Here is a 15,822-nt window from a genome sequence, read left to right on the forward strand (position 1 = left end):
GAGGAGCATGAAGGGTTAAATTGCTGGTCCTCATGGAGCCAGTCTCAAACTGGGCAGGAAACCTATTTAATATCTGTGTGATGTACTGGAAAATGATGACAACAAAACCAGCCAGGCTTCAGAGGGAAAAGAGAAAAATGCCATATAGATTTAAAATAATACCCCAGCTCTGCATAGCTGTGAAATGGATCAGGAATTTACAGTAATGAAGAAAAAATTAATCAGTCCAAACTTTGTACAGAGTTATGTTAAATTTCTTTGTGATTCTCTGGTGGATACTTCTGTACTGAGGAGTTTCCAATAGCAAATGAGTCTGTTAAGGTGGTTTTATGAAAAGTTTTAAGATGAGGCTTTTAAATACCTGAATGAATGGCTGTAAAATCCAGCAGAGCTGCTGGTTCTGTATCGGAACAGAAAAGAGGACAGGAGCTGCATCAAGTGAGTATCTTTCTTAAGGAGTCCACAATTCCATAAGTTTTCAAAGCAGAATAAGTAAAGGAATAGTTTAGCAACTTTTCTTTTCATGAAAACAAGTACATTAGCGAGAAATCTAAATATGAAATCCACATTATTCAAGCAAAACTGAATTTTCACGAATAATACAGCTGTACTGTATTATACTGTGTGCTGTATATACACTGTATTTCCATAGTACAGCCCTTCCCTGGGTTAAACAAAGTGATTTATATGAAGAACTGTGATTTCTAGAAGCCTGCTGTGCCTTTTAGAAATTGTAAATGTTATTTATCTATCTCTGTATTGATGATTGTAATTAGTTTGTGTTCTCTTTTAACAGATTTAGTCCATTTAACCTGTCCATCAACTCAAACAGCAAGGGAAGATTTAGAGCCTGTTGTGCAGAAGTTATTCAATGTAAATGCAGAAAAAGGTAAGAATAAATAAATGAAGTATTAAGATATTATTTTACATAAATGTAATTTACCCTCATAAATACCTGTTCCTGAGCATCTGAATCCATCATCAGAGGCAGCACGTGGTGAGCTGCTCTTGAGATATCAGCATTTCAAAGTCAAGGGATTTGTCTTGGGAGTGAGATTGAGTAGACAGATGTTGGGTTTGTTGTATTCCATGATCTGCTGTTCCAAGTCTTCTTCAGCTGTGGTTTAACTTCAGTACCCAGAGGCTGTGAGTGTCTGAGACCTTTTTCATTTTCACGCTTTCTTTTTACCATGAAACATATTTGCTTCTCAGCACACCTTCCAGGGATGCAGTAGTGAAATGAAATGTTTGTGAAGCTGATGTTTGCACTGTTTTAGTGATTTCTGTCACCTGGGTATCCCTGGCAATAGTTCTCAAAACCCCAAGAGTTCATGATCTGCCTTTCTCCTCCAGCTGCCACATACTCAGTGCTGGAAGCTGCTTAGTTTTCTTTGCCTGCTGTTATTCTCAGACTGGTGCTCAACCTTTTGTTGTCTTCAAGTATTTCCTTATATGCTGGTTTAGGTGAAATTCTCTGGATTCTACTTGAAGTATAAAGTTGTTACATATTGTTACCAGAAAGATAGATTTCCAGGAATTTTCGGTAATGAATTATTTGGCCCTAAATTCAAGGAAACCTTGCCAGCTGCTTTCATGAACTTTGGCCTTGAGATGGAAAATTTCACAGCCCCAGAGCAAAGCAGCTATTGACAAAGCAGGTGCTGCCTAGGAATTGTCCCTGAGATACTTTGGGCTCATTTCACACAAGTTTTTGAAATTTAATCCCGAGATCTTGTATTTAATCATGTTTTTGGTAATGCTCACAGAATAGGTCGTGTGCATATACATGTTGCTGTGTCTAAGCCTGGCAAAGCATTTTTAAATACAGTATCCATGCTTCAAGACAGTAAATCATAGTTCTGTGAGGAAACAGTGCTCAGCTGTCAGTGACAGTGGTTATGTTGCTATAAATACAAGTTACTGTGATGTGGAAATATTTTATAATATTTATAATTGGTTTACCTACAATATGTAGAGTACAGGTAACTTTTTTAGACTGGGGAGTTGCAAACACTTTTCACGTTGCTATTTGTTAACTTAAAGCTTGCTAATTTCCAACCTCTAATATTTAACTTATATCTTAAATTTTCAAGGCAGTGCCCCGTGTTTCAAAGACCAGGGTGAAGAGAAGATCAGCTGGCAGTTTAGTGTCTTTTAATCATTTGGGGAGGAGGAGCATTAATCTTAATGTTTAAAATGATCCAGTTCTGAAATGATATATTGTTTAGAACCTGACTGAAATTCTTCTGGAGAAACTCTGTGATCATAGGGGTCCTCAGGTGCGCTGAGGCACTGAAAAGCTAGTTTTCCCTGACACATAGGCCTTTTTATCATCAGGATGAGGTAGTGGTCGTATTTTAATTAAAATGTCAGAACAAATACTGTTGGAGTTATTGAAAATGAATCACCAGATAAAGTGAGCACTGGGCCATGGCAGGTCAAAGAGGCAAAGTCACCTGGAGAAGAGGACTCCATTCATTTTCCTGCCTAAATGAGGAAGAAGTAACTTTTATGAGCAATGTGAACTTTTAAATATATTAAAGAGCATCTTGCCCTGTATTAAGGCTCAGACTTTCACAGGCTGATGAATTTAATTTATATTTCAAACTGTTCAGTATGGGTAGCACCTATTTTTTTTAACTATTTGACAGTTATAAAAAGATACTGAAGGAATAGCATAGATTTATCTCTTTTTTTTCTAATTCAACTGCTTTAAAATACTGTTTTGAATGCTGTTGTTATCTAGAAGTTTGTTTCTTGGAAAGAAGTAAATCTCACAAGGTCTTTTACAAGCTTCATTTATTTTAGAGGAGGTAAAATACCAAAAAGAAGACAGCAAATATGCCAAACAAATAGTATCTATTAAGCTAAGAATCTGTGTTGTGTATTCCTCTATTGCATTCTGGTCTGTTCAGAAGTGACCTTCATCTTCCCAGAGGCTTTCCTGCCTGTGTGCAGAGGGATTATAGGAATGTGCAGAGTAACTGCAGGAAGGTACAGATTATGAACAAGGAAGATGTATTCAATATCATTTTGTATTCATGATGAGTACTGCAGCTCAGTAATTGTAGATAAATACAAATTAGTCATTTATTTTCATTTAGCTGCACTTCCACAATTTACAGATTCTCCATACTGCATGTCACACATTTCAAATACAGAATATCTGGGGTTTGGTAATTCTTTATCAGAATTCTTTCTATTCTTCAATTAATTTGAGGGTGATGTATTATTTGTGGATTTTTTATTTAAACCATGAGCATCAGTTAATCTGCTTAGGTTGCCTTGAACACTCTGTCTTAATGCACACAAGGTGGAACAGTTCCTATACAGAGATAAACTATTAAGTGGGAGGGGAAGAAAAATTAAACATCAAAAATATCTTTGCATAGGGAATGCAATGCCTTCAAGTTGGCACTGCCCAGGGAGGGCTTGCTCAACCCATCCTGTGCTCTTGGAGTTTATCCACAGTAAAGGAGATAATGTGAAGTGGAAAGGTGTTAAATTTAGACCAAGCTCCTCAGGAGGAGGCTGGTTCTGGTGTGGCATAGTGGGTACAGAGTAAGTAGAATTTACATACCTATGGTTGGAAAGGAAAGAAAAAGTATGATGGAAGAGAATCTCAGAAAAAAGTGGAAAGTAAAATAATTGTCTTTTTAAAGAGAAAAGTCCTTTATTACAGTAATTCCATGTTAAAAATTTGACTTTTAGTCTGCCAGATTACATATTTACCTCATCACACAAGAATGCTGATTACTGCAAACACTTTTTTTCTTTTCAGAGACTGAAAATGAAGAACTGGAGAAACCTAGAGTCCTCTGGGCAGTCTACTTCAACATGAGAGATTCTTCAGGAGTTGAGAAAAATTCCTATTCTGGCTTACCCCCAAACGTTTATGTCTGTTCTGGGCCAGACTCTGCTTTAGGAAATGACTGTGCTGTCAAACAGGTTGGGCACATCAGTTTTTTGGTTGCAGAACTTTCATTTTCAAGACTTAAGTCTGGGTTATTCTGCTTTATGCAGAAATATAGATGATAACTCCCCAAAATTATACAACCAGGTAGCTGGAAAGATAGGGAAATAGTCTTTCACCTGAAAGGTTAGAGAGAGGGTCCAGTACAGGTCAAAAGTCACACAATCCTAGTTCAAATTGGAAGGATCATCAAAGAAGTTTGATACTTACAGGACATAGTCACAAACCACAAACCTATTGGGGAAAACCCAGCATAATTACTAATGTGGTAGATTAATTCCTGCCTCAGTTTACCTTCTCTTTGCCTTCATTTCACTGTATTTAAAAATTATGGTGTAGTTGTATCTCTGAAGGAATTGAGAGGAATGTTGTTCTATTTGTGACTTAGGGATAGTATTTGACACCAGATCACAGTTCTGAGTTTTAGTTCTCAGTGTTTGGGTGGCTGCAGATCTGGTCCCTGATAACTGGAACCCTGAACTGAAAACCCAGTAGTGCTCCAGATGAGACAAACCCCTGGTGCTTTGAAGTGGGAAATGAGGAGCGAAAGCCTTCTAAACAAAACTGGGGAGATCAGAGCTGGTGAGACAGCACCTTCTGTGTGGCACAATGTGCAGGAACACCAGATCCTCAGAAAGAACCTCCTGTGGCACCTCCCACTGTGCCTTCCCCACCACAACTGAGCAGAAGACAAGAAGATCATGCAAATACCTAAATTAGAACCTGTTCAACAAAAGAGAACTACAGAATGCTCCCCCTTCCCTTCAGAGATCCACCTCCATAAAAAAGGTGCAAATTCTTAGTCAAATCAACCCCAGCAGTGCCTGTGGTGTCAGGGGCCTTCAGAGACAAGAGAACACTTTACATCTTTGGAGGATTAACTGGCACCAGTCATTTTTAAAGCTGTGTTTTTAATGACCATGCTCAGACAATGTGCATGCCATCTTCTAACCAGTTGCTGGATTTTTTTTATGACTAAGTCATAAACCTCTTAAAAATAAGATTTTGAAGTGGAAAGGCTGACATAGGCTGAACTACAGGGTCAGAACAGTGTCATTAAGGGCTAATAGTACCCTTCATTTTGCTTTACAAGGCAAAAATGTGCTTCCCAGAGGGATAAAGAACTGTAAAGACAAAAAATTGTGCAAGACAATTTTTATGGTAGCAGTTTTAAATTGTAAGTGAATTTCTTTCTAAATTAGATGATTTCAAACTGTTGTTTAAAACAGTGCAAATTAAAAGCTGTTTAAATACACTTAGCCTGTTTTTAATTCTGATAGCCACCTTTTGTAGCATTCAGCTTTGTCTTCCCTGAAGAGCCCTTTTTCTCCCCAATGAATAATGGTGGTGTAGATCAAGCCCTGTTTAAATGTTCTTGGTGCTGCAGTTCAGCCTCTGTGTTCAGTCTGGTGACCATCAGTGAGAGATCCAGGCAGATCTCAGAGGAGGAACCATCCAGAGCCTGAATCACTGCCTTTCAGACAGAGACTGTGTTTTCTTGAACCTGATTTAAGTTTTGAAACAAATGGTCCCTACTTGAAGTGACAAACATTTTAGTGTGAACATGTTTATAATTCAGAGTCATATGTGAGAAGAGTGAAGAGTAGGGTGAAGATGCAGCAGAAGTCCCAGTTGGAATACACCATACCAGGGACCTTCTAGACAAGTGGAGGAGGGAAATAGCTGGAAGCTGGTGTGCCTTCCACCCCCAAAACACTGTCATCTTCCTGGCAGCAGGATGGGAGTCTCCAAACAGGAAACATTTACAAACTCATGGATCAGAGCACTCTAAAAAATAAACAAAACCCCACTGTGTGTATTAGTCTTGGAGATAGCTGGGAAAATTGAATCTAATTTCCCCTTATAATTTTGGGATTAGTGTTTAAATGATACTTGCAGTGATGTATTTGTTCACTACCATTAACATTACTAACTTCTATTTATTGCATTGATGGTACATTATTTAGAAGGCAAGACATCACAACTCTTCCTGGGCAACTATCCATCTACACCTCAGTATACAAATTACTCCATTCTTGTTGTATTATAATTTACTGTTAAATTTTGAGTGTGATACTGAATTAACGTTGATATTTGCATTTCCTTGCCCTGAGGACAGGCTAAATGAAATGAAAATGCCAGCTAGGATTCCTTCAAATCCTGTATGTGTAGATCCAGGAAAGCATCTGGCTTCCAGTTTTCTGCTTTTCACTGCTGCAACCTGACATGAATTATTATGTTCTAAAGTAATGTGTTCTCTGAAGTATCTCAGATTTCTGAGGCATCTTCATGTTCATGAGAGGATGCACTAAAACTGTCAGGCCAATATTTGTCCTTTAACCTGTTTATGTTTGTTTTCTATATCTGGGAGGATTTCAGAGTTATTCAAGTGTATTGTATTTCCAGGTCATCTTAGTTTAGTAGTGGTCCCTGTAAAAGTTGCTATGAAAGCCCACACAGCTTGTCCACAAAACAGGAACAAAACTTAGTTTTATTCAACTTCAGTTATCAAATTAGAGTATACAAGTTCATTACATGCTTGTGTCTTAATGCTGAATTCGATTGTACATACACTTCTCAGATGATACACTTTACTACTAAATATTGAGGGAACTATTTGCTACCTTAATTATTTACAAATATCAAAGTGTTACAGTGAAAGAATTGTTGATTTATTCTTGTTTATTCTGTATTACTTCAACTGGATACAGTTAACTTAAAAACTTGGTAGACTTGAAAGCACTCCATGCCATTAAATCGTTCAGTTATAATCAGTGTCGTGATGTCCTGCATAACATACTGAGAATTTCTTTCCTTGTTCAACCTCCTAATTGTTTGAGCATTTTTGGAGTGGATATTCACTGACTAATTGCACTGAATAATTGTTGAGAACTGCCTAGGAAATATTTGTCTGCTTTCTCTCCACTGGGTGAGAATAGTTGTCAGTTGAGCCATGTTTGAGCTGTTCAGAAAAACAGAAATGGAAATTTTTTTGCAATGTTTAAATTTAAGAAGGAAAGCTGTACAGATATGATGTGGATTGTACATATATGCAATTTCTTGGGTTTGCTTGTGCTGTGAAATGGATCCCTCTCTCTGAAAAGAGGGAAGATCTTTCCCATGCTCTGCATTTGACTGCAGTGTGAGATACTTTTATAGGTAAAAAGATCATTTTGCTTGCAAAAAATCCCCTTCCTCATTCTCAATACAGGTGGAATGACCAGCACTTTTCCCAAAATCCCATGCTGTGACTTCCCCAGTAGAACAATGTAAAAAGATAAATTGCTTTTTCTTTCTCGAGGACTGCAAGAAGGAATGGATTTCCCATGTGTTTACAATACTGTCAAAGTATTAAATCACTATTGATTTGAAAGGATGGAGGTTAATCTTGAATATCTGTACAGGATTGCCTCTATTGCCTCAAGGTATTGAATTTCAAGGGAAAGTTTACCTTCTTTTTTTTTTTTTTCCTGAATAGGCTGAGACCATTTTCAAAGAAATGTTTCCAACAGAGGAATTCTGCCCACCACCACCCAATCCAGAAGATATTATTTATGATGAAGATGAGATTGAGCCAGAAGAGTCTGGATTGAGTAATCCAGCAGAGACAAAACCTGAACCCTCAGCTGAGGGGAGCATTGATGGAGGAGCTGCTGCTGTTACAAAGGAAGAATGAATGAGTGAGTGAATGAATGAATGAGTGAGCAGTGTTCTCTTAGTAGAAGAGGAGATTGACCCAAACCAGAACATAAGGGAGTAAGAGTAAGAAAAAGAGGTTTAAAACCCCCAGAGCCATGATATTTGCTATGGCTTTACTTCCCTTCAGCTTGAATCATCTTTGTCAGGTAGTTTCACTGATATGAGACATTCATAGGTCCACCAGATCCAGCAGGGTTTGTAGCTGAACAAAAAATCCAGAACAAATATGAATTTAAAGTGCTAAAATAGGATTTATCGAGAGAATTGGGTTTTGTTTTACATTTTTTGAAGGAATCCTCCATCTTCTAAACAGGCAACAAGTCAACACTAAGCAAAAGGAAAAAACTGCAAGTTTCTTATCAGTGAGATGATCTTCTGCTAAGAATCCTTGGATCTGTGCTGATTAAACAAGTGAGGGTGAGGCTCACAACCTGTCCTTCAGTGCTCTTATGAATGGAACTGGAAGGCAATAATAGTGACAGTTCTGGAGTGGCTTTCTTGTATGGTTTTGAAACCAATGCCATAATTTAGAAGCAAATATAATCCAAAAGATGCTCCTCACATGGAACAATTTTACATTCAGGGTTTTTTTAATAAGATCTAATAGATCACACATTTTCAGCAGTGAATTAATTTACTGTAGTCAGGAAAATAGCGCAATTTAAACCTAATGCCAGATTTCCCAACAAAATTCCACATCTTAAATGGAGCATACCTGTGTTGGTTTCCCTGGATTTGTTGCAGTGTTTGGGTCTTTAGTAAGCCAGTAGTTAATATTTTGAAATAGGGGCTCTGAGAAGTTTAGATGATCATCAGTTGAGGGATTTTGTGGTGGTGGAGAGAAGTTTCAGCAGATAATTCCAAAGGTTTGTGTTGATCTCAAATAATAGGATTAAAATTAGTGTGATAGCTGTAAACTATGCATTTTGTAATGATAAATCATGAAGCATTTATACAATAAAATGTATTGAAGTATTTATAAACCTAGTTTGTATGAGAAAAATATAAAATGAGAAAGCTCTTGTAAATGACCATATTAAACTTGCACTTCTGAGCAATGCTTGAAATCAGATATTCAGATGATTAAAAGTATTTATCATGTACTTAAAGATTTACCTTAAAATGTGCACCCAGTAGATCAGTGAGTTTTGATGAGTTGGGGGGGTTTAAACTTCTGCCTGAACGTGATACAGTTCCAGCAGTGCTTAAATACTGTAAGTAAATAAAAAATGCCATGGAGTGATGACTATTCAGCACTGCCTGGACGTGCCACAGCCAGGTCTGTACAGTTCCCTGGTGCCCGTGCCTGCCTTGAAAGTGGCTCCAGGCCAGAAAGGTTATTTATTTATTTTTTTACAGCATAACTGTTACCTTCACTTTGTCCTGCATCATCTGCCCTGTCCAGTTTAGTTCAGAACCTGGGTTGTTTGTATTTGCATCCTTTGTTTACACGATAGCTCTGTGTGTATGCACCTGAATCCCAAAGTCCTCAGAAAATCCGTGGCTGAAATGTTTCCAGTATTAAATAACTGTAACCTTTGATGCTTGTGATTGAGCAGTTATTTATATCTAGTAATCAACAGGCTGCCTCTTCATTTAGCTGCAATTCCTATGTGTATTGGAAAGCATGAGTGTCTGGTGATTGTAGTTAACATCCACAGATCTGTAAAAGAACTAAGTGCAGGACTAGTCCCTGTTTGTCTCTCAAAAATAGAGATCATAGGATTTCTCATCTTCTGTGTTTACAAGGAAGTTGTTTGATGAAAATTAAAGGTTTGCTTGCAAGTGCATTGTTCTGTGTTTCCTTTTCATTTGTTTTCAAAGAAAAGCAGTTCTTCTGTTAGCTGGGATTTCCTGGTGATTCTGTTGTCTGCCTTCAGGATCTGCAGTAAGACTGAAGTTCACAGGTGTGACAGCATGTTTATCCAAGTCAGCAAATTTGCATAAAGTTCTGTCTTGGTGCTTCGTGTCCACGTGATGCCAAGTTGGAAATACTGCAGATTTGATTTCAGATCTGATGGAATGATCTACAAGTTGTGGGCTGTGACTTTACACTACATTGATTGCTTAAAAACTGTTTTCATGTCTCTCTCATGGGGTGAATGGAAACATCAAATGTTTTTCCTATGGTACTTGAGTACCCAATAGCTCACTCACAGTAGCAGTAGATAAGACTGTTGTATTTTACAGAAATCATGCTCTGAACTGCATTTTGTTCTTTCTTTAAGCACACAAAGTCAGGGTTAGGCTGATTTGAAGTCGTTTTTAAGGCTTGTCATACACGATGTATTCAAAAGATAACATGACTTTTTAAAAACTGGCAATTTATCTGTAGGATTATTAATAAATCAAGTTAAAGAAAGATAAGGTTAATTGAATTTTTAAACAAGTAGCTGTATTATCCTTCAAGCACCTTGGAGCTCATACAATATTCACACCTTTTTTTTCTAAGGAGTGCTTTGATATGTTTGAATTCCTTCCTTAATGAGTACTTTCTTTTTAAGTTGGTTAATTGGATTAACCCTTAATAATCAAACAACCCATTTTGTGCCATTTTCCCCTCTGCTGTTGTGTTGCCTTATCTGTAGGACTCAGGTAGTTACTGCTCCTTTGGAAGGGTTTTCAGCCATGAAGCTGCTTCGTCTGCTTTTTCTGGTGATGATGATGCTCAGGGCCATTTGACAGGTAATCACTAGAACTTAGATCCTTGCAGACTATGGGGTCCTTTCTCCTCTCATTGCGGGGGGATTTATGTGGGTAACTCCTGTTAATGTTAATGGGACTTGCATGTGTAAATCCTCCTTGCATCAATGGGAAAATTGACCCCTGGAAAAAATACCTTCGTGTTGGAGTTGCTGATTCAGAAACATCCAGGCACTGTCAGCCCCCGTGTGGGAATGTGATGGAGCGTGTGCTGTTTAACTGGAGTGCTCTGAAGAGGATTTGGGGAATTTTCAGAGGTTTATCTTCTACATTGTGTTCTGTATTTTCCATAGGCTGAGTCTTGTCAGAGTTCCCCTAACATTTCTCCTTACATAGCTGGGACCAATTCCCTTTCCACACTCAGGGGGTTGTATGACTGCTTTGGCTTCAGACCTCATTGTATTTTAGGCTCCTCTCTGTCCCCTCCAGGTCTTTTTGCATCAGCAATGTGAGTTGCAACAGCTTAATTTCAAGAATAATTTGCCAGTAATGTATTGATTAATGACAAGTCAGAAGTATTAATGTGCTGCTTTCACACAATAAGAGACTGGGTCACTTACAATCCATAACCTCTTCTGGAGAAAGGGTAAAATTCATTTCCTCAGCACTCAAACATGTTTCAATACCTCGGCAGTACAAATAAGAGTGTTACTGTTTGTCTGTAGGTTTGTTTATCCATTCTGGATTGTGTATGTTGTTGCTCAGTCAGTTACTGCTGTAGATATTTTATATAATCCTCTGCAGTACACCTTTGGGTTTTACTTATCTGACAATTTTATATCAGTATCAACTCATCCTCTTTTAAGTAAAATTTTCCATGTTTGGAACTACTCTAAACCTCTCCAGAGATCTCCCCTGGTTTTTCTGCCATAATGAGTGTCCTCTTTAGCCATTAATTGTTCATAATCTCTGCAGATTCTGGTGGCCTGTCTGCTGTTTGTGTCCTTTCTTATTTTTCCTGAGGATTTTGTGACTGCCATTAATGCAGTTGCTATTTTTTTGATGAGGGGAGCAGTTTGCTGAGATCACATCAGGGAACTTAGATGATCTGTGTGCATCTACCATTCCTAACAATTTTTCTGAAAGAGTATTAATTAACTTTGTGTCTGTGTGTGTTTATATCTTATGACAAAATCATTAACTCGTGAAAGTTTAGCATTTAAACTTTTGCAGAAATCAACCACTATAGAATGTCCAAAAGTTAGAATTGCCTGTGTTACAAAACTGTCAAAAATATGTGGGAGAGTTGTGATGGCAGGGCATTTGTTTGAATGCCCTGGAAAAGTACTAATGCCAAGTATCTTTGGTAAGATGTAGAAGTAGTTGTGACACTGGAAGTTTGTGACACTGCTATAAAACATTCATTTATTGCAACCCAGTTTAAGACTAAGATTGCTTCAATAATCAGATGGAAGTCTTAACTTAGGTGTATGATTTGAAGAACTTAGTTAATGTGATGCAAAGGTCCTGTGGAAGGATAGTTTGGGACGTAGAGGTGAGTGGTAGGAGGTGGTCAGCCATGTGGAATTCATGTTGTCAGCCTCATCTCTAGCAACAGAATTACTCTTGGTGGAAATAGAGCTTATTAACAATTCCACCATTATGTTTATTTACAGGCTGCCAGTTCCTGTTTGTAAGAGTGAGTGGTTCTTCCAAATCTGGCTGGGGAGCCCAGCAGGAATGTTGTAAATCTCAGTGACATCTGCGATTTACAAAGTTGACAGGGAAATATCAGGAAGATGCAGTTGTTGCCTGCATGGGAGTTCTGATCAGAGGGGACTTTAATGGAAAATACTCTTCCTGTCACAATTCCAACAGACAATATATTTTACACTGCTTGCATACATTGACAAAAGAGGTGGAAGGTGCCTGCCTGAGTGGAGATCAGACCCAGGTGTATTTGACTAAACAGTTTAGGAAGTCTCAGGACACCCACATTTTTAGATACAGGTTTTCAGGATCTCATACTTCCTTCTGAAGTGCTGCCCCATAATTCATAGTGTATTTGGGTCTCTGGAGAAGGCTTTAGTGCTGTTCCTGCCTTCTGTGTAGTCTGGGCTGTGCCAAAGCCTATGGACACTCCCATCTGTCCTTTCAGACAAGGAGGCTTCTCTTCTGAGGTGTTACTGCATGACAGCAATCACCACTGGTGTCAAGCAAATGTGGCTTTGGCTTTTATAGGTGCTTTTTTGCTGCTCCAACTTCAGGGAACCTATTTTCATGAGCTCTCATTCCTTTTTTTTTTTTTTTTGTCTAAGCATGAAGCTGGACTGAGAAATGCTTCTGTGTTGGAAGTGATTGTTGTCTGGATCCTGGAGCTGTGAGGTTGGTAAGGATAAAACACCTGAATAACACTGTGCTAGACTGCAGCTCCTTGGCACCTCAGGACCCCTTCACAAGCCATAAAACCAGTTTGGTGGTTGCTGGTGAGCTGGTCTGTTTTACCAGAGCTGAATGTCCAGAGTGAGGAACCACTTTTTAATCACTGGGAACTTGAGTCTGGGAAAGGATGCAAGAGTCTTCTCTTCAACCCCAAAAATTTAAAAAATCCCCAACCCAAACACTCCTGGGCTGTTTTAGCCTCTGTGCATAATGGCCAATGTGGAATTCTGAATCTCAAACCTGAGCATATTTCTGGAGCTCACCCAAGGGAAAGCCATTTAATCATGATGAGAGAGCAGCTGTCAGCCCGATGGAACCAAACACTTCCAGCTCTGGGAACTTTTCCATAGCGTGAAAGTCACTGCAAGTCATGGCTGAGTCCTTTGTTTGGGATAAATTATCCAGTGAATTCAGCCTTTTCTCCTGTGCAAAAATTTGTGTAAGCCCTTGCTAAGTACCTTCAGTGACTCATTTTTAGACTATAGATTATTCAGAGAGAATCCACTGTGGGATTCTTACAGCAACTCCTTAGCTAAGTCATGAGGTGTTTTCCTGCTCCATATTTGAGTGCAGAAATAATACATAACAACGGACACACCTTATTCAAAATCACATCAGGCGTTTTTAAGGCAGAAAAGGAGGCTTTTATGAAAAACAACAACAGAGCAGGACTCCCATGAGGCATAACACCAGCAGTGGTGATGGATCAAGTTGGGACTCCAGAGAAATGGAAATTTTTTGGTTCTGGGACTGGTTTCCTCAATGAACTTGGTTGAGTCATTTCCCTTTACTGTCATAGTAAAAAGATGTAAAATGGTGACAGGTATTTTCTCAAGCCTTTTGAGAGTCCATAAAAGTAAATGTATCTGAGAAAGAAGATGAACAGTGTTAATGATACTTACTTGAGTAGAGGTGCCAGTGATTTTCAGAGGAAAAAATCAAATATAGCTATTATAACGTGACTGGGATAGCAGATGCTTTGTTATTCAAGTCCCTTTTTCCCTCTCTGACATTTTCCCTGTTTCTCAAATAAGATTTCACCAATCAACACAAACTCTTTGTTTACAGCTTAATAAAAATAACATAAAATTATGCTTATATTTTGAAATCTTTTTCTGATTATGCATATTTGGTGGCAGATTGTAATGCATATCGCTTCATTGTTTAATTAGGACTTAATGCTAATGTCATTAACATTCTGTGGGATAATTCAGTAAGTTGCCTATTTATAGACATAATGAAAGTCATAACTTTTTGTAGTAAAGTGCTTTTGACTGAGCTATTAAATTAAAAATAAAGTTCCTCTAACCTGACATTAGCTTTCAGTTTCGTTATCCATGGTCCAGTGAATCTGAAAAATGCTGCTGCATGTACTAAACGTGAGGGGGTTTAATTATTACAGTTTTTTCAGTAAAGCCTTAATTCATTTCCTTTGAGAAAGAAAAAATAAATAGGCTAAATTAAGCAAGAATCTCAGAAAACTCCAGTCTGAAGTTTGAAATATTGTCCTCCTTGAAGATAATTGGGATTTGGAACACTGAATTTAAGTAATCAGAACCTTATCCAGTTTTATTCTGTGGTACTGCTTATAAATGAAGTAATTAGGCAGCACTTCACCTTTCAGTTTCTTACCACACGTATGAACATATGCTTTATTTGTGGTTATAAAGTGCAAAATAACTGCTGAATTTTGCATTCCATGTAATGTCTTTAGTAGGGACAATGAATTCCATGGGTTTCTTTCTTCATGGCATTCCTCTAAGCAGTTGTAATATATTACTTGCATAAGTGGTCTTTTGCAGGACAATTTTAAAAAAAAAAGCAGTGAGTTGGATATGTGTCCCAAAACTCGATAAGCATGACTGTTTCTGATAGTATTTCCCTGCTGTCCTGAACTTCTAAATACAGTATATATGCAGTGACCAGATTGTGCATGTTCTTAATTTACCTTTTTACAGCTTAAATTATGCATATTTGTAGGCCTCAAGTTCTAAACTTTGTAGCACGTCCCAGTTTAATTAAATGAATCTTTTTATGGTGTGCTCTGCACTCTTTAATCTTTTAAGTCAGATACCATCAAGGAGGTTTAATGGTGCCAGGCCAAGGGTAATACTTGAGTAATAAGTGGGAAGTAATAGAAGGTAAAGAAAACAAATGTAAATCCTGCTGGTTCCCTCCTTTGTGGGCACATGGGGTGTGCTGGGTGGTGGGAGTCAAATCTGGAGAGAGGTGATGAAATAGTTGGTGCTCCAAGCTCTGCAGTTGATGAATAATGTTTTCTCTGACCATGGATGGGCACTGCCAAGTGGGAGGGGCTGTTGTGACACCCCAACATCCAGCCTGGATTTTCAGCATCAGTGTTAGCAGCAGTATTTCCAGCAGTATTTTCTGCAGTATTTCCTGCAGTATTTTCTGCAGCAGATGAAGTGATGAACCGGCTCATCTTGCACGGGGACAACTAAATGCAGCTCTGGATGTAAACTTCAGAATTTTGTGGTGTTTTAGAGGGCTATGAGGTAAGTTTTGAGTTCCATCTGGGCACTTCAGTGGCTGCCATCCTTGGGGATTTTGCAGACATTAAACAAGGTAAGAAAATTGTTCTCTGGACTTGACTGGTGTCTCTGCATTGCTGGGCTCTCTGGTGGATCCTGATGTACAGTGCAGGGTCTGGTTGGAGTTCTGGATGCTCTGGAGGCTTCACACTGGAGGGCTTAAACCTATTCTTCCTCACACCAATTGATATTTTTCTTATAAAGCCACTTGGAAAGGTTTTTCTAGTATTATTGGGATTTTTGGGTTGCCACAGATGAATTCATTCTGTTTCACAGCGTGGAGATACAACATCCTATCTGTTGCTGGTACATCAATAAATGTCTAAAGCCAGCCTTAAAAACCAGTTCCTTTGTGAAGAGACTATTTTAAAGAATAAGCAGGAAGGATTTTTCCAAGATGCATCTTTTTCTCTGAGTGATGTTGCATACAGGCTGGAGATTGCTGCTTCTATTGAATAGCATAATGAAAAATCAATCAGTTTAATGGTTGACAAACTTTGACATTCAAATAAA

The 15,822-nt window shown here is 38.3% G+C and overlaps 1 protein-coding gene across 1 annotated transcript in view; it reads left to right on the forward strand.

Moving 5' to 3' along the window:
* The window catches only part of CHM (CHM Rab escort protein), a 50,830-nt gene extending 41,368 nt beyond the window's left edge, over positions 1–9,462 (forward strand). Inside the window, exons 13-15 of the mRNA XM_027737458.2 lie at positions 797–889; positions 3,782–3,948; positions 7,452–9,462. Of these exons, the coding sequence (XP_027593259.1) occupies positions 797–889; positions 3,782–3,948; positions 7,452–7,649 (458 nt within the window). The 3' untranslated portion in view covers positions 7,650–9,462. The remainder of the gene's footprint in view (positions 1–796; positions 890–3,781; positions 3,949–7,451) is intronic.
* The last annotated feature ends 6,360 nt before the right edge of the window (positions 9,463–15,822 follow it).

This window comes from Pipra filicauda, unplaced genomic scaffold (assembly GCF_003945595.2).
Source record: "Pipra filicauda isolate LSUMZ 115617 unplaced genomic scaffold, ASM394559v2 scaffold274_size1021923_pilon, whole genome shotgun sequence".
NCBI classification, from domain to species: domain Eukaryota; kingdom Metazoa; phylum Chordata; class Aves; order Passeriformes; family Pipridae; genus Pipra; species Pipra filicauda.